The sequence below is a fragment of the Lachancea thermotolerans genome (assembly GCF_000142805.1).
Source record: "Lachancea thermotolerans CBS 6340 chromosome G complete sequence".
NCBI lineage: Eukaryota > Fungi > Ascomycota > Saccharomycetes > Saccharomycetales > Saccharomycetaceae > Lachancea > Lachancea thermotolerans.
Window position 1 is genome coordinate 1,366,125 of NC_013083.1, and position 17,755 is coordinate 1,383,879.

The 17,755-nt window shown below is 48.6% G+C and overlaps 10 protein-coding genes across 10 annotated transcripts; 6 read left to right on the forward strand and 4 right to left on the reverse strand.

The window, feature by feature from the left end:
• Positions 1-169: 169 nt before the first annotated feature.
• On the forward strand, positions 170-526 carry MHF1 (Mhf1p; the record flags this gene model as incomplete). Its single annotated transcript, XM_002555667.1, has 1 exon — positions 170-526. One exon carries the CDS (start codon positions 170-172, stop codon positions 524-526), a length of 357 nt encoding a protein of 118 aa, XP_002555713.1.
• Positions 527-618: 92 nt separating this feature from the next.
• Positions 619-1,458, reverse strand: MRPS9 (mitochondrial 37S ribosomal protein uS9m; the record flags this gene model as incomplete). Its single annotated transcript, XM_002555668.1, has 1 exon — positions 619-1,458. One exon carries the CDS (start codon positions 1,456-1,458, stop codon positions 619-621), a length of 840 nt encoding a protein of 279 aa, XP_002555714.1.
• Positions 1,459-1,872: 414 nt separating this feature from the next.
• On the reverse strand, positions 1,873-2,928 carry ADH5 (alcohol dehydrogenase ADH5; the record flags this gene model as incomplete). The annotated part of the gene is made up of 1 exon (XM_002555669.1): positions 1,873-2,928. The coding sequence occupies one exon, from the start codon at positions 2,926-2,928 to the stop codon at positions 1,873-1,875; it is 1,056 nt and encodes a 351-aa protein (XP_002555715.1).
• Positions 2,929-3,113: 185 nt separating this feature from the next.
• KLTH0G15708g (KLTH0G15708p) lies at positions 3,114-4,070 on the reverse strand (the record flags this gene model as incomplete). The annotated part of the gene is made up of 1 exon (XM_002555670.1): positions 3,114-4,070. One exon carries the CDS (start codon positions 4,068-4,070, stop codon positions 3,114-3,116), a length of 957 nt encoding a protein of 318 aa, XP_002555716.1.
• Positions 4,071-4,980: 910 nt separating this feature from the next.
• KLTH0G15730g (type I glyceraldehyde-3-phosphate dehydrogenase) lies at positions 4,981-5,979 on the forward strand (the record flags this gene model as incomplete). Its single annotated transcript, XM_002555671.1, has 1 exon — positions 4,981-5,979. The coding sequence occupies one exon, from the start codon at positions 4,981-4,983 to the stop codon at positions 5,977-5,979; it is 999 nt and encodes a 332-aa protein (XP_002555717.1).
• Positions 5,980-7,028: 1,049 nt separating this feature from the next.
• PHM7 (Phm7p) lies at positions 7,029-9,923 on the forward strand (the record flags this gene model as incomplete). Its single annotated transcript, XM_002555672.1, has 1 exon — positions 7,029-9,923. The coding sequence occupies one exon, from the start codon at positions 7,029-7,031 to the stop codon at positions 9,921-9,923; it is 2,895 nt and encodes a 964-aa protein (XP_002555718.1).
• Positions 9,924-10,487: 564 nt separating this feature from the next.
• KLTH0G15774g (ZZ-type zinc finger protein) lies at positions 10,488-11,414 on the forward strand (the record flags this gene model as incomplete). The annotated part of the gene is made up of 1 exon (XM_002555673.1): positions 10,488-11,414. The coding sequence occupies one exon, from the start codon at positions 10,488-10,490 to the stop codon at positions 11,412-11,414; it is 927 nt and encodes a 308-aa protein (XP_002555719.1).
• A 339-nt stretch (positions 11,415-11,753) lies between these two features.
• On the forward strand, positions 11,754-13,307 carry KLTH0G15796g (KLTH0G15796p; the record flags this gene model as incomplete). The annotated part of the gene is made up of 1 exon (XM_002555674.1): positions 11,754-13,307. The coding sequence occupies one exon, from the start codon at positions 11,754-11,756 to the stop codon at positions 13,305-13,307; it is 1,554 nt and encodes a 517-aa protein (XP_002555720.1).
• A 372-nt stretch (positions 13,308-13,679) lies between these two features.
• On the forward strand, positions 13,680-14,996 carry SUP45 (translation termination factor eRF1; the record flags this gene model as incomplete). Its single annotated transcript, XM_002555675.1, has 1 exon — positions 13,680-14,996. The coding sequence occupies one exon, from the start codon at positions 13,680-13,682 to the stop codon at positions 14,994-14,996; it is 1,317 nt and encodes a 438-aa protein (XP_002555721.1).
• A 234-nt stretch (positions 14,997-15,230) lies between these two features.
• MAK5 (ATP-dependent RNA helicase) lies at positions 15,231-17,624 on the reverse strand (the record flags this gene model as incomplete). The annotated part of the gene is made up of 1 exon (XM_002555676.1): positions 15,231-17,624. One exon carries the CDS (start codon positions 17,622-17,624, stop codon positions 15,231-15,233), a length of 2,394 nt encoding a protein of 797 aa, XP_002555722.1.
• Between the last annotated feature and the right edge of the window lie 131 nt (positions 17,625-17,755).

A 17,755-nucleotide genomic window follows, 5' to 3' on the forward strand; every position in this document is an offset into this window, starting at 1 on the left:
ATTGCAGCAGATGAAACCGGGTTGTTAGCAGGAATTTCCTGGGACAAAATTAATAGTGTTAGACAATTATCAGCTGCGTTTATGATCTGGTGCTCTTTTTAATGTTTGTCAGTGAAGGGAGACATTTAGTGAAAGAATACAATCCTAGCCTACGAATTTCGAAGCAAGGATGAGTGAGCAAAATAGTACAAGTGATAGCCATATGTCTGAGGAACAAAAGCAGCAACTAATTCCTCAATTGAAAGGAAAGCTCTGGTATTGTCTGGAGCAGCTGGTAAAGAAAGAGTTACCAAGCGATATCAGCTACTCACCTAAATTCATAAACGCGCTTGTAGAGTTGTGCTTCACCCAACTGGTGGATATCGGCGGTGATCTTGAAGCCTTCGCAAGACATGCGGGGCGGGAGACAATAGTGGTCGAGGACCTAATGCTGAGGCTGCGGAACTCAAGCGATTTGCAGCAATTGCTCCAGCAGAAACTGGAAGAAAATACAGCAGTGGGGCCAGCACGTAGGGCGGATAGGTGATGCAGCAGGTACTAATTAAAGAAGGTTGGGACTGATATATAATTATATACAAGAACGGTTGCCCCGTGACGCATCCCCCTAAATGACTGGGATCATCTCTTGACCCAAGTAGGCATCTTTCTGGCCTTCTTTTTGCCGGGCTTCTTCCTTTCCACGTGTCTGTAGTCCCTGGTCAAAACGCCGGCCTTTTGAAGTCTAGGTTTCAGCAGGGGGTTGAACACCAGAAGCGCCTTAGCAATGGCATGCATAGTGGCCTCAGCCTGGCCGGTAACACCTCCTCCGGAAGTGGTGACAAAAGCGTTGTATTTGCCGGCACCTTCGACCACCTTAAGAGGGTAAGCGACCGATTCTCTGTCCTTCATCTTGACGAAGTAGTCGTTCAGCTGTCTCCCATTAACCAGCACCTCTCCAGAGCCCCTGACAAGGTACACTTTGGAGGTGGAGGCCTTTCTGCGCCCAACAGCAACACTTCTGCCAAACTCATCAAGTGTTTTGATCGAAATTTGCGAGGACTGCAGTTTGGTTTTCTTAAAGTATTGAGACAACTCAGAGGTGATTTCGTCGTTAATCAGTTCGGGGTCGATGGCTTGCAACCGATTGAGCAGATTCACGAGTTGCTGGTACTGAATCGGCTTCAAACGCGTGCCACCACCTATCAGCGCGTATTCTGAGAACGACAGCCAAGCTGGCTTTTCACTAGGCGTCATCTGCACTGTAGGCAGCTTTATGTATTTTCTTAGCAAAGACTCGAGTCTGTCAATGCGGTCTTCGTGGTGGGGGTTGGCAGAATAAAATGTCGTTAGCTTGGGCACAATCCTGGTTTGTTGTAGAGTGTAGTCTTTGCTCAAGTGTGCATAATTGGAGAAATTTCGGCAGTGTCGCCCACCGTGCGAGACCGCAAGCCTAGCAGCATTACAGAGCCTGCTGAACATGCCGTTAACAACTCCGCTGTAGCTTTACCAAGACTTGTAGAAACAGCCTTTTCTTTGGCACACTCACATACTGGCCTTTTGGATAGGCAATGTGATTCGATTTTGAAAATTTTACGAATGCTCGTACATAAAGACAATTAAGGTGCAGGGGGTTTTCCAGACATTGAATCCTCCGAGGACAGCGAGCAAGCTGGCTATGAAGACGGGGGAGCTGACTGCCCAGTGGGCCGTGTATCGATTGCAGGTGCTTTGTGAGGCGAGGATCGTTTTAGGCTGCGTTTAGTAGATTTTAGAAAACTTTCTTAAGCTAGCTATTATTTAGAAAGGGATGAATTTATAGGCATCTGTATCATTAACTCGTAACATAATCTAGAGACGTTAAAAAGAACAAGTTGTTTTTGGTTGGCACTCCGCTTAGTTGGAGGTGTCGACAACGTATCTGCCAACAATTTGGCCCTTCTCCATCTTCTCGAAAATCTCTGGTAGAGTAGATAGACCGACAACCTTGATTGGAGATCTGACCAAACCACGGACGAAGAAGTCTAGAGCCTCTCTGGTGTCAGCTCTGTTACCGACGTAAGAACCGACGATAGAGATGGACTTGACGACCTGGTTGAAAACGTCAGACTTGCACTTGGCGCCAGCTGGCAAACCGACCAAGACGACGGTACCGTTGGCTCTGACGTAGTTGGTAGAGGACTCGATGGCGGCCTCGGAGACAGAGACGTTGATGACACCGTGAGCACCACCGTTGGTGGCCTTGATGATCTCACCCTCGATGTCCTTGCAGGTTCTGAAGTCGATGAAGACCTCACCACCCAACTGTCTGAAGAGCTGCTCCTTCTCCTCACCACCGTCGATACCCAAGACACGGTAACCCATGGCCTTGGCGTACTGGACGGCTAGGGAACCCAAACCACCGGCGGCACCGGAGATGGCAACCCAGTCACCGGCCTGCAAGTTAGCAGACTTCAAAGCCTTGTAGACAGTGATACCGGCACACAGGATTGGGGCGATCTCAGCAAGGTCAGCGCCAGCTGGGATCTTAGCGGCCTGGACGGCATCGGCAGTAGCGTACTGCTGGAAAGAACCGTCGTGGGTGTAACCGGACAAGTCAGCCTCTGGACAGTTGGACTCGTTACCCAACTCACAGGACTCACAGGACATACAGGAGCCGTTCAACCACTTGATACCGGCCAAGTCACCGACCTTCCAGCCCTTGACGTTCTCACCCATGGCGACAACGACACCGGCACCCTCGTGGCCACCGACTAGAGGCAACTTAACTGGCAATGGCCAGTCACCGTGGTAGGCGTGCAAGTCAGTGTGGCACACACCGGAGTACTTGACGTTGACCAAAAGCTCGTTGGCCTTTGGGGTTGGGACATCGATGTCCTTGTATTCCAGCTTACCACCGGTCTCGTAGAAGATAACACCTTTCTGGGTCTTTGGGATTTCGTGAGCAGACATTATTGATTGATGGGATTGATTTGCTTGAAGCTGTGATGCTTTGTGATAGCAGTGGAGATAGAAAAGAAGAAATAACAAGACTTCCAAATTCCCTTAACTGGGCCACCTGCCGCATTTTTATATCTTTGTAGGACGGCCCCCTCGAATCCCTGCAATCCGAGGGCGCGCTGTGCCCGTGCGCGGTGTCAGCCCGGAGCGCGACCGATTGTGCGATGCGCCACTTGCACGGGTGGTGTGCCCGCATGTGTGATGAATAGGATGTCGCACCACTTTGACACGAATGGGCGCCTAATGGGCCCACGATGTGGATTTGCACGGGCGCGGAAGCTTCGAGAAAACCGGTAGCTGAACCATAGTCCAGGTGCGAACGGACGCCCGGCAGAGGCGCTCGAGGCGAAGCTCGTAGACGGGCGCGCCAGCGCCAGCGGCGCCCGGGCCGCGTTGGCTTCCATACATCGGGTGATGCGGCAGCCGAGGTGTGCCGGAGCTTTCAGGCCAGCTGCGTCGTTTCTGAGGGGGCGGGTAATTTGGGTGCGAGTGGGATGAGATTTCGGACCCAGAAGAAGCAACGTTCGGGTGCCGCACGTGATATAACTCTGCACGGGTGCGTAGGAAGGGCTCGCACACACGTGACTATCCACATCCTCACTCCGAACGTTGAAGTCACACACGCCAAGCACCGCTGCTGGGCCGCGTTCTGCGCGTCGGCGACGGCGCTGTTGCTGTAAGCCCTGTCCTGTGCCGTCGGACGCCACCCGCACACCACGCGGAGTGCGGTTCTGTGTTCGCGCCATGCGTACCGGGCCTGGCCAATTAGCCGCCCAGCGCAGCCGGAGCCCAGATACACCGGAAGCTGCTGTCTGAGTATCCGCCGGTCGAAGCATGTGCTGAACACCCGCACGAGCGGGCGCCTTGGCACTGGTTATCGTTCGTGTGTGCGTGCTTAGCGCGAAAGGCCTTGGGCCTATGTTATGTGGTCGTGTGGGACATTGGCCGTTTCGAGCACAATTGTCGGTAGCTGCGACTTGGACAAAAGTTCTGAGCCAAAATCGCCTTCGAGAACAAGATCCAGCAAGGCCCGGCTCCCCAAACGCTTTGCCTCTAGATATACGCCGCGGGGCCCTTCTCCAACCTCGCATCATTGACGCTGCTGACCTTACCCTTTGGGTACTGTAGAGGTTGTGGCGCGGGAAGTGCGCACGTGACACAAACTCCGGAGTCTCACACGTGACCACATGCCCGCGCCGAGGTCACGTGAGATGCCCCCTCGGCCCCGCAGTGCGCCCCCGCGCACTCTCTACGGCAGCCGCCTGCCGCCCGTTGCGCCGGCGTCCACGTGCCTGGGTTGCTGTGGAAGCGGCGGCGTCTCCCGCGCTTCCGGCGCACGTGCGCCGGAAGCGCGAGCCTGGTCCCAACGCCCGCACACGTGATCTGGGTGCGGCCCCGCGCGCGGCTCTGGGCGCTTGCTCTCGTCGCCCCTTTCCCCGCCTCACCCGCGACGGCCCGGACTCAGGAGGCAGAAAAGAAACGTGGTTTATTACAATCTAAAACTCCCGCACGCACACGAAGTCGCCTTCCGGTGCAGAAATCACCAGAAGGCCCGGCTAGAATCACCAGTTGCCCGCGTGCACGCGACTTCGCGCCCCACAGCCTCTCCAGTTGCAGCTGCAACAAGGCACATGCCACGCTGTTCCAGTGCTATGACCGGCTAACGTGCCAATAACAGGTGCTCCAGGTGCGGCAAATATGCCGCAGGTGCTGACAACAACTACCAAAAATCCAACTCCGTCCTGCGCTGGTGACACTTAGTTGCGCGGGCGATTCGGTTGCGTGCGCGTGTGTGTGCTGCGCGTGCGCTCGGGGCGGGATAGAACAACATCGAAATGGCTCGCCACGGCTTGCAGGGTTGGGGGGCCGGCAGAGCAGCGAAATGTATATAAGGGAGCGCAGCGATCAGGTAGAATTGATTTAGTCTCTTGTTTCCAAATCCCCAGAGAAGTTCACTCATCTCAGAACACAACACACTTCAAACACTTTCACAGCTCATAAAAAATGGTCACCACAGTTGCTATTAACGGTTTCGGCAGAATCGGTAGATTGGTGTTGAGAATCGCCTTGTCCAGAAAGGACTTGAAGGTCGCCGCCATCAACGACCCTTTCATCGCTGTTGAGTACGCCGCTTACATGTTCAAGTACGACTCCACCCACGGCAGATACGCCGGCGAGGTCTCCCACGAGGGCAGCAACTTGATCATCGACGGTAAGAAGATCGCTGTCTTCCAGGAGAAGGACCCAGCCCAATTGCCATGGGGCAAGCTCGGCGTCGACATCGCCATTGACTCCACCGGTGTCTTCAAGGAGTTGGACTCCGCCCAGAAGCACATCGACGCTGGTGCCAAGAAGGTCGTCATCACCGCTCCTTCCTCCACCGCCCCAATGTTCGTCGTCGGTGTCAACGAGAAGGAGTACAAGGGCCAGAACATCGTTTCCAACGCCTCCTGTACCACCAACTGTTTGGCTCCATTGGCCAAGGTTATCAACGACGAGTTCGGTATTGAGGAGGGTTTGATGACCACCGTCCACTCTTTGACCGCCACCCAGAAGACCGTTGACGGTCCATCCCACAAGGACTGGAGAGGTGGTAGAACCGCTTCCGGTAACATCATCCCATCCTCTACCGGTGCCGCCAAGGCCGTCGGTAAGGTCTTGCCAGTCTTGCAGGGCAAGCTGACCGGTATGGCTTTCAGAGTCCCAACCGTGGATGTTTCCGTTGTCGACTTGACTGTCAAGTTGGCCAAGGAGACCACCTACGACCAGATCAAGGCCGCCGTCAAGAAGGCTTCTGAGGGCAGCATGAAGGGTGTCTTGGGTTACACCGAGGAGGCTGTTGTCTCCACTGACTTCGTCGGTGACTCCCACTCCTCCATCTTCGACGCTTCCGCTGGTATCCAGTTGTCTCCAAAGTTCGTCAAGTTGGTTTCCTGGTACGACAACGAGTACGGTTACTCTACCAGAGTTGTCGACTTGGTTGAGCACGTCGCCAGCGCCTAAACTCCGTGATACACATTTTTACGTAAGACATTTTTTATAACGAAATCTAACGACTTGATATAGCACTTTCTTCAATTGGGTGAGCCGCAAACCGCAGAACTATTAGAGTCGGAAACCCCATCAAACTCCGCCGCCGCAAAGGCGTTGGGTTCCGAGGCTCGAACGCCTTGAATTGCGGGGCCTCACTGAAACACCTCACAACGGCGGAGCTCTGCATTGACCGCGACACTCATTCTGCACCTCTGCACCTTCACCTCCTCCTTTGTTCCATTGCTCTTTGGGCCTGACGTGTGTTCGCGCCCAGCCACCTCTTCGCTTTGCACTTGCTTGAAGCATAGAACATTCTGCGATTCTGCACGTCTTCCACATTGCATTGCGTGTTCGCTACGTAATCCTTCCAATAAGCCCTGTCACCAATATACTTGCGTAACCCTCGTCCTCCTAACGCACGCGTGGGCTTCAGCTGCGCCAGGTCGCGCCGGGCTTCTTCTGGGCCTGTCGTGTCCCAAGCCCTCGTAAAGCCCTCTTTTCTTGGTCTGTGCTGCCCCTAGCGACGCACACACCAAAATTTTTTTCACTGCGATGCCTTAGTCGGTCAGTGAGATTTGCGCTTCTGGGCGCTTGAATAGCCCCTCTCAGGGCATCGCATTCGTTGCATATCCCGCTCTGGCCCCTCACTGCAGCACAGAGGCAATGCTGTAAAAAGACCGAGGCTATGCCCCCTTCGATGGGGCTATATATTCATGGGTTTTTTTAAAGATACCTTGTCAACTTCTGGGTTATAGAAAGACAACTCGAATCCTCGTTTACAGACAGCGCTTTCTCGTGCTCAACAACTGGTTCGACTAGTGCTCGTTATAATCACACTTCAGGCGCCCAAACTTAGTTCAAGTTTCCGGTTAGCTTCCAAAGACTCTGGATTTTCCTCTCTGAGTCTAATATTGTGTGAATTGCTGTTACTGCGCAGCAAGAATCCCTAATTTTTTGGACTACATAAGACAGCTGAAACAACACGCGCTCGGAAATTTACACATCACAACATCATCGCCATGGCTGATTCCGACCCCCCAAATGCGTCGACTTCCGCGTTCGTGTCTTCGCTGATCTTTTACGGCATCATCGCCCTTATCTTCGTGCTTGTTTTTGTGATGCTACGACCAAAGGAGCCCCGGGTGTACCAACCCAGGGCTTTGAGAGATGTCATCACAGTGCGCGAGGAGGAGCGTACCGAGGAGGTGCCCGAAGGTCCCTTCGCGTGGTTGGGCTACCTGATTAGCAGGCCACACTCGTTCCTCATCCAGCACGCAGGCATTGACGGATACTTGTTTTTGCGTTACGTCGCTGTGTTTGGTGGGCTCTCAATGATTGGGTGCCTCATGCTGTTCCCTATCCTGCTCCCCGTCAACGCTACAAACGGACACAACTTTTCTGGGTTTGAAATTCTCTCTTTTGCTAACGTTAAAAACAACAACAGGTACTACGCCCACGTCTTTTTGTCGTGGTTCTTTTTCGGCCTGGTTATCTACGTCATCTTCAGAGAGCTATACCACTTTGTGTCTTTGAGACATGCTATCCAAAGCAGTCCCTTATACGATGGACTGATCTCCTCTCGCACTGTTGTCCTCACTGAGCTTTCCGCAGACCTCCAGAACGAGGCTGAAATCCAGAAGCGTTTCCAGAACTGCTCCAACGTCGTGTTTGCTCGCGACAACTCTGAGTTACAAGCCCTGGTTCAGGAAAGAGCCAAGCTCGCAAACAAGTACGAGGGCTGCATGAACAAGGTGATCAAAAAGTCATTGAAAATCAGAGCGAAAGCTGAGAAGAAAGGAAAACTTGATGAGCTAATTGGCAGCAAACCAGAAGATGATCTACAAACATACATTCCCCAGAACAAGAGACCAACCCACCGCTTGGGTAAGATTCCATTGCCAATTATTGGTGGCGAGAAAGTTGACACTCTTGAGTACTGTAGCAAGCGTATCGGAGAGCTGAATGATGACATTAAAGAAAAGCAGCAGGCTTGGGACACTCAGGACAAGGTTGGTGCATGCTTCTTGGAATTCAAAGGCCAGCTCGATGCTCAGAGGGCCTACCAGTCTGTGAAATACATTTTAGACAAAGGATCCTATGACCAGTGTATGATTGGGTGTCCCCCAGAGGACTTGACTTGGGCCAACATGGGGCTCTCTAAAAAGGCGAGGAAATCAAAGCGGACGGTTGCCAACACTGTATTGGTCTTGATGATTATTTTCTGGGCTATCCCCGTGGCAGTCGTTGGTTTTATTTCAAATATCAACTTTTTGATTGAGACACTTAAGTTCCTAGAATTCATCAAGAAGTTGCCTAAGGTTTTGCTTGGCCTCATCACCGGTCTTCTCCCAACTGTTGCTTTGGCTATTTTGATGTCCCTCGTTCCCATTTTCATTAAGAAGCTTGGGTCTATCAGTGGCTGTATGAGTATACAGGAACAAGAACTGTACTGCCAAGCCTGGTACTACGCTTTCAATGTGGTTCAAGTATTCATTGTTTTCACCTGCGCTTCCTCTGCCGTCTCCACCATTAAATCTATCATGGATGACCCTTCATCTGCGATGACCCTCCTTGCAGCCAACCTCCCCAAATCATCCAACTTCTACATCAACTATTACATTCTACAGGGCCTATCCTTCTCAAGTGGTACTTTGGCCCAGCTTGTCAATTTGATCCTCAGCAGATTCCTAGGTAGAATTTTGGACTCCACTCCAAGACAAAAATGGGCTCGTTACAACACTCTGTCGAAGCCAACGTGGGGTGTGCTATATCCTAACATGGAATTGCTAGTGTGCATTTTGATTTGTTATGCTTTCGTGCAACCAATTATACTTCTTTTCTCTACTATTTGCTTGGGTCTGTTCTACATCGCCTATATCTACAGCTTCAACTACGTTATGGGCTTTTCATTTGACCTCAGAGGTAGAAACTATGGCAGGGCTCTTTTCCAGGTGTTCCTTGGGCTATACCTTGCCGAGATTTGTCTCCTAGGTCTTTTCATCATGGCAAAGACATGGGGTCCAGTCGTTCTCGAGGCTGTCTTCATTGCTTTTACAGCGCTGTGCCACTTGTATTTCCAAAGACGCTTCTTGCCACTGTTTGATTGTGTGCCTTTGAGCGCAATCAGATATGCCAGAGGTGAGAGCACATTTTTCTACCCAACTAAGGACCAGGGTTTGAGCGAAATAAAGAGCACAGCCGAGCAATTCAAACATGAACAAGATGAGAACGAGACTGGCGGCGTTTTGCAGCCTGCTACCTCAGTTGAATTGAAAAAGGCTGGAATCTTGTCGGACGACGAAGGCGAACCCGAGAAGGAAGAAGACACGGAGAAGAAACGTCAATCAACCAGCACAAGCAAGACCGGTGCCAACGTCGAGGAGCCCAACTTTGTCCCAGAGGACGAAGAGTTCCACAAATACAGTTACCGCGATGTGGCCGATTTGGACACTAACAACAACGATATGGAAAGAGTTGATGCAAACGGGGCTGTGGTAACTAATGCCGACGCAGGAAATGTATTTTCTGATGCGAACGCGGTTACCCAGGACCCAAAGGCCTTCCCACCAAGCCAGACCGGTCAGCAAAGCTGGAAGGACACTATCGTAGGCTTTTTCTCTCCTCAAAAGAGTTACGATTTTTCTGCCGTTCGTGCGAGGTTGCCATATGTGTTTAACAACACGGTCCAGTACGACAAAGAATATCTGGAAACTGCGTACACTGATCCATGTGTGACCGACCCTGAGCCAATTTTGTGGATTGCGAAAGACCCTCTAGGTCTGTCTACCCAGCAGATTCTGCTTGCTAGAACACACAGTGTCAAGGTTAGTGATGAATTCACGGCTTACGACGACAAAAACAGAGCTACGTTTTCTTTCAATCCCCCAGACTACGAGCCTGTCGCCAAGCGCTAGTCTCGCCAGTTATCTATGGCTATTTCCTGATATTCACTATTCCTAATTTCTTAATTCAGTTCGACCCTAGTTACATATTATTAATGTCTTAGTTAATTATCTTCCTTTACTGATGGCGCCGAGGGGGTGGTTGGCGCTAAGATCCGCTTGAGGAGCATCCAGGCCTGGATACCAAACCCTTTAACCCTTCTCAAATCAGACTTTTGAAGCCTGTTTCAGCGTATTGCTTATTAGTTGGCAACAGCGTTGGAGAATCAATTGTGCACTGATATTGCTGCTACGCTCGAACGTCACACTACGGCTGGAACCGCCATGGCTTCGAAAGTTCCCGCATGCTCCACCTAAAACACAGGCTGCTGCCAATACTAGGCCGCATACTGCCCGAAGCATAGCGACCCAAGAAAGAAGGACACGTCGAAATCCAATAAAAAAGACACGTTCGACCATACAAAATAAACACGTCAATGGGTGCACAGGATGGCACGTATTTATTTCTGAGTAGGGTGAGGGTTTGGAGGCACTTTGCCTTATAGTCCAGCCCTCCACCGAACGCTCTCCCAAAAGATGGATTCGCCCAATCCAGATATGTCCTTACATCTTTTGTTATATTCTGACACAGATTACGAGGAGAGGCGGTTAAGAGTGGGAGTTAATGAGATTACAAAGGGCTTTCTCAACTCGATTATCTATTTCAAACTGGGTATTACTGCAGCATGGGAAAACCGCTTACTTTACTATGAAAGCCATAGTTTTAATGTAAAAGATTTGATCTGTCTACAAAGCGAAGGTGACCTTGCCCTATTCAAGGTGCAACTAATGTCGCTTGGGTTCGCCAAGCTTGGCATTAAAGCCAAAAGCCGCAAGAGTCTAAGTCGGAAAACGAGATACTTGATTGAGATAAGCGAAAGGCAAAGCGGTGACAATTTAGCGGGCAAAAACCACGAAAACTGTGCTACCTGCTCCACGGGACGCCGGAAGCCCATGGCCAGAGGGCAAAATGCAGGTTTGAAATTTGTACAAGACTCAACCGAAGTAGTGAAGCAGGGCCGAGAAATACACTTGGGGATTATGTGCGATGGTTGCCATCACGAAGCGCGCAGGTTAAAGTGTTGTGCGTCGTCTCTTTTGCCCAAGGACTTTATACAAGGAACAAGGTTCAAATGTACACTTTGCGAGGATTTAGACTTGTGCTCCTCGTGCAAGGCACGCGGCATCGAGCCTTTCGCGCATCACAAGAACCATCTTATGCTCAAAATCGACACTTCTCAAAACACTCACTGCAGACCAGATCCGGAGACAGCACTGAGCGCTCTGATAGCGATTGCCTTTCTTTTGAAAACCTTCTTTGAGTGGTTAAGCAAGCCCAGACATGAGGTACCAAAGGAAATTCAAGTGAAGTCTATACGAAAGGTTTGTGTCATTGAGGAGGAGCCCTCAGCTAGGGGAGAAACATCAAATAAATGTGTTCCTAGCTCAATCATGCAAGGGTGAACTGCCCTGCTCTGCGCTCTGCGGAAGAACGATCAATACCCCGTGGAGCTGATTGTATACGGAAAATATGAGCTTTGTTGAAATAGGCCCCTCGAAACCGACGAGCATGGCGCGGTGGAGACGCCAACTTGGTTATTCCTCGGTTATTTGGGCCTCGCGTTGGAACTACAACTGTCAACAATTGTCAATTGATACGAAAATATCAATTCTCTAAGATAAGATAAATCTAAGGGTGAACTAAAAGCATACTACATATTTCTAATTTACCTAGCTCTGATATCATCTCACTAGCTCATCGAGAATCAGTTCTTTAATTTTACTAACAACTTCCGCGTGAATATGGAAGGCCCAAAGATTGGAGCCCTCTGCCCCCTTTACCTGTTTTCGGACTCACACTCCGAGGAGCGATGCCTTGAAGTTGACCCAGCGGAGATCACTAAGGAGTTCTTGAACAAGGTTTTGAACGAGAACTTCGGAGTCGAGAATGCAGTAGAATCGCACGTTGTCTACTACGAAAACAGGAGCTTCAACCTCAACAAGGTCTTTTGTCTTCAAAATGATAACGATATCTCACAGTTTAAGGCGCAGTTCGAAGCACTCCGCGTTGCCAAAATTGGCGTTGCACTAATGAACCCAACCTCTGTTCCGCCTCAGACTCTCGATGCTATCCAAGGGAATAAAGGAGAGCAAGCTGCGGGCTCTGTTTCCATTCCTGTTGACCAGTTGGAGTCCTTGATCCAGTCTATACAAAAGCTTGAGGTCTCTCTTAACAAGAGTCAGCAACCCTCGGGGCCGGCAAAATCGGGATTATTGAATACACAAAGCGCCCTCCAGTCCAAGACCATTCACTATCAGGTGATCTGCGACGGATGCCACCCCAGCACCCACTTGGGAACGTCCTCCAGCAGTTTCTGTACCGAGGACGGCTACATCAAAGGCCCGAGATTCAAGTGCTTATACTGCTACAACTACGACCTATGTTCCGAATGCGTTGCCAAAGGGGTTGAAACTGGCACTCATCAGAAGTATCATAACCTCATTCAGATCAACACCCCCGACGGCGAAATTAATAAAATCTGGTCTGACATGAATGATACTCCTAAGCAAGATGAACCAGCTAAGTTCAGCGCCAGAAGCTCAGACAGGGATGTCATCATTGACATCCCTGATCGTAATGCCAGGGTATTCGACTTTTTTTCGAAGATCAAGACAGAGGAACAACTGGCGCAGCTGATCAACCATTATGAGAAGTACGAAAATCTGCTAGCGCAAGTCAGCGGTGATGACGCAAAACTGCAAGAAGCGGTTGCGCTTATCCTGTCTCCTTGCAAGACGAATTCACTCGATGCATCTATTGAAACGGCGCACGAGGAGGAAGATTTGATTGATGTCCAGATGGGTAAGCGCGATCATGTCATTTCCTTTAAGTTAAACAACAGAGGCCCCCGTCCTGTCTCAAGCGGATTGAGACTTGTCTTTCAGTACTTTGAACCACGCAACGCAAACCCAGTTAAGTGCACCCTCCACATGGGGCCCCACGAGTTTCAAAAAGATAGCTACAAAACCCTCAACTTCAATTGCCGCGGCCTAATAGAGAACTTTTCCTTGGGCAACCCCTGCAAAATTGATTTGGTTGACCAGGATGACGACGTAATCTTCACAGGGTCTTCTTCTGGTGGTCCCAACATGTGCTTGAAGCAGCCCATCATGTTCGACATTCAACAATCTGTCTACTCAGAGGCTCGTGAGGTTCCAGACCTTGAAGCCGACTCCATTGAAGACCAAGATATTATCAGCAACACCGTGACAAACGAAGGTTCTCAGCACGCTTCTAGAGACGATTCTGAACTCGACGACTACGACTTCTTAAGCGACAGCGACATCGAGGGATGAAAACATCACTTTCTACAAATGTGCACTCTTTTCTCTATTTTAGTTTCTGGCCTCACCTTGAGGCATTGTCTTGTAATGTTTGCTAGCTAAATAATCAAAGGTTTTACGTGGTATGGTTTAAACTAGCTGATTGAAGTTAAAATTCCTTGTTTCGTTTTCGAAGCCCTTTTGGGCGGCCAATGTAATTGTAATTATACAGCAAGTTCTTGTTGCGCATATCCGATGAGATTGTCGAAGCAATCTATTTAGTTCACAGTGATCGAAAACTAGGTTTTCTAATAAAAAATTTTAAAAACTCGAGCGCAGAGGTATGGTGAAAAGAACTATAGAACTTGGTTGGCCTCTTCTACCAAATTAAAGAGTAGTCTCAAAATGGAAACTGAAGCTGAGAAGAACATCGCTATCTGGAAGGTCAAAAAACTGATCAGATCGCTTGAGAAAGCGAGAGGAAATGGTACCTCGATGATTTCGCTGGTTATTCCTCCTAAGGGCCAAATCTCAATTATTCAGAGAATGCTAACGGATGAATACGGTACTGCGTCCAATATCAAGTCTAGAGTTAACCGTTTATCAGTTTTGGGTGCTATCACATCAACACAGCAAAAATTAAAGCTGTACACTAAAGTTCCTCCAAATGGGCTGGTTCTTTACTGTGGTGATATCATCACTGAGGAAGGTAAGGAAAAGAAAGTCACCATTGACATTGAACCTTACAAACCCATCAACACATCTCTTTACCTGTGTGACAACAAATTCCACACCGAGGTGCTTTCAGAGCTGCTGGAGGCCGATGACAAATTTGGTTTTATTGTCATGGATGGTCAAGGAACCTTGTTTGGCTTGCTATCTGGTAACACGAGAACTGTTCTGCACAAGTTCACTGTTGACTTGCCAAAGAAGCACGGTAGAGGTGGTCAGTCCGCAGTCCGTTTCGCACGTTTGAGAGAAGAAAAGAGACATAACTACGTGAGAAAGGTAGCGGAAGTTGCTGTACAAAATTTCATTACAAACGACAGACCCAACGTCAAGGGTTTAATTCTGGCAGGTTCAGCAGACTTCAAGACTGATTTGGCAAAGTCTGAACTCTTTGATCAAAGACTGGCTTCCCGAATCGTCAAAATTGTCGATATTTCCTACGGTGGCGAGAACGGATTTAATCAGGCTATCGAGCTCTCCGCTGAATCATTGGCAAACGTCAAGTTCATCCAAGAAAAGAAGTTGATCACGAGTTACTTTGACGAAATCTCGCAGGACACTGGCAAGTACTGTTACGGTATCGACGATACCTTGAAAGCCTTAGACCTCGGTGCTGTGGAAACTCTCATTATTTTTGAGAACTTAGACACCATCAGATATGTCTTTAAGGACTCTGAAGATAGCGAGGTTTTGAGGTTCGCGGAACCAGAACAAGAAGACAAGTCTTATAACCTAGACAAGGCCACAGGTCAAGAAATGGAAGTTGTCGAGGAACAGCCTTTGGTCGAATGGCTAGCAGAGAACTATAAAAACTATGGTGCCAACTTGGAGTTCGTCACCGACAGGTCATCAGAAGGTGCCCAATTTGTGACTGGTTTCGGTGGTATCGGTGCTATGTTGCGTTACAAAGTTAACTTCGAACAACTGGTTGACGAGTCTGATGATGAGTACTACGATGAGGATGAAGAGGACTCTGACTTTGACTTCATCTAATTGCATCAAGTGGCTACGACTTTCGCAGCTGCCAAGACAAAATTAGTCTGATTGTATTCTCTTTTCATTTTAATCCATTTGGATTTTAGTAGTTTAAATTGGTATTAGCATTTTATGCCTCAAATTTTCTATAGTATCGACTGCTGGCATGGCGTGCCGCATTCACAAAGCCTTTGTTTTCTTTTAAACTCATTTATCTACTAGCTTACTTCAAGGTGAAAGCCGCCTATAAATTTATTTCCGATTTTTTGTTTTTAGAAGGTCCAGAGCTTCAAGTCTATCTTGCCCTATAATAGTGGAGTGTCCTCTGTTTTTGACAATGTCGTCCGCAAGGTTTGTCAAGCCGCCTGTTAGATAGCTTTTTCTCAAATCTTTTCTTATAGGATTCTGAAGCAACTCTTTCAATTCATGTTGCAAAGACCTCAATTGTACCTTCCCCAGTTGCTTGTTCTGTTTCTTAAACTTGTTCTTGGCTAGAATAACGTCTTTCTCTTCATCTTCGGAATCCAATTCAATTCCCAAGTCGTCGGCGGCTTTTTTCAGCCAGTTTTCGTCCTTGCTCAAAGATCTTGTTGCCAGCTGGTCCTCTGCAAGAGTGTTGGCCATAGAACCTCGCTCACGAAGCTGAGAAAGGATACTGGGCTCAATTGGGAAAACGGGAACATCCTTTTGCCATTTTTTGCCATAACTTGTTGCGGACTTCGATGCAAGTACTTTTCTAAGTTTTCGCAGAGGCCCCATAGCCTCCTGGGGAGAGCAGATCATAACAGAGACACCCTCTTGGTCACCACGAGCTGTTCTACCTGACCTGTGAATGTACACATCAGCACTTCTTGGCAGGTGGTAGTGAACAACATGGTTTATTCCCGGAATATCAAGTCCTCTTGCTGCAACATCACTGGCTATCAGAACAGTGGCCTTTCCCTTCCCTTTGTTTGCCAGGACATTTTGTTGAAACTTTTCCAAGTTCTTCAAACGGTTCTTTTGTGTCATTGAAGAATGAATCTGGAACGATGAGACCTGAAGGAAGTTAAGATACGCATTGAGCTTTTTAACTGAATCAATCGCATTGCAAAAAATCAGAGTTGAACCAGGGTACACGGTCAAAAAGTAATATGCAAAAAGATCCCTTTCGGTTGGTAGGCATTCAATTAAAGACTCCTTAATCTTTGAGTGTATTTTGTGGTCTGGATCTGCATCGATTATCACGGGCTTTGATCTGAAGTGTATTTTTGTCATCAAATGCTTGAGGGAAAGTTCCATTTCGTCATCATCCTTACCGCCGCCGACTTTTTTCCAGGAAGTTGTTGACAATTTATTGAAGAGGTCCACCGAAAAGGTCGCTGAGAAAACCATAGTCTGCCATCCTGTGCCCGCGAATTCGCTTTTTACCTTTTTTTTCATGTTTCTAGCCTTTCCAAGGTGTTTCAAGATCTTGTCGAACTCCTCGAAGTGCCCATCTTGTAGCAATCTATCCACTTCGTCAAGCACTAGGCAGTCTGTCTGAGAGAATCTGTCAATTAGTTTTGGATCCCGCTCTAACATTTCCAGAAAACGACCGGGCGTAGCTACAACAATTCTGGCACATCCATCATATTTCAGTAATCGCTCTTGTTTTTGAATCGAAAGCCCACCAGTGAGGGATATGATGGCATAAGGAGACTTTTTGATAATAACACAAGCGAGCTTCTGCAGATGTTGCGTGACCTGGTGTGCTAGTTCTCTTGTAGGCGTGAAAATGAGTCCTACAGTTTTATCGGTGGTTCTGTCTGCAACTAGTCTCTCCAAAATAGGAATGCCATAAGCAAGAGTTTTACCGGAACCAGTGGAGGCTTTGCCCATAATATCTTTGCCTTCTAAAGCGGGGGGAATAGTCATGGATTGAATGTCAGTGGGCTTTGTGAAGCCCTGGGCTGCGAGCCCTTGCAAAGTAGTCATCGACAAGTTCATGGTCTCTGTCCACTGTGGTAATAAATCGGGCTCAACATTATCGGGAATGCTGAGTTCTGCTCCGAAGATGTTAGTTTCAAGTTCACCATCCGCAGCATTATCTTCCATAATCGCGCCTGATGCATTAGCTTCGCTTTCTTCGTGATTTTGTTCCTGCTTCTGCTCACCTGCATTTTCGCTTTCTTCTTGACCGAGCTCGTTGTCGCTGTAATTCTCGTTGTCTTCACCGTTTGACGATGCTGCACTTAGTTCGCCCTCCTCGAAGTCATCAAAGTTTTTGAACTCAACAAGCTCTTCCATTTCTTGGCCATCTGAAGGCTCTACCTCTCCTTGGGAACTGGGTTCCTCAGGTTCAGGCCCTTTGATATTACTATCATTGCGAGTTATAAACTGAACTTTTCCGTTGACCACTTTGACGTCAACGCCATCGATTTCTTCAAGGCCGTAAAATCCCCCAAAGTCGTCCATTGTGTCAGGAATTTCAACGGACTTCCATTTTAGCTCGTTGGCTCCAACAACATTCAAATTTCGCTTTTCCTCATCGCGTGTGCTTTGAGTTTGTCTTTTGGGCTTCACAATACGCTTTTTAGTATGGGTGTTTCTTGTTATCACTTTGCCATTGTCCTTAGCTGGCTTTCTACTGCTCTTCGCGAACCTTTGAGTAAGCTTTCCGGCCATTTCGGTCACTTTCAGCGTTTATGGTTGAGCTCATCAAGCTGGCTTCATCGAAAATTTTCATGCGATGACTTCAGGAAAGATTAACTTTAAGAATTAAAAATCGTGCAGCAAGAAGAGTAATGAAAAAAAAA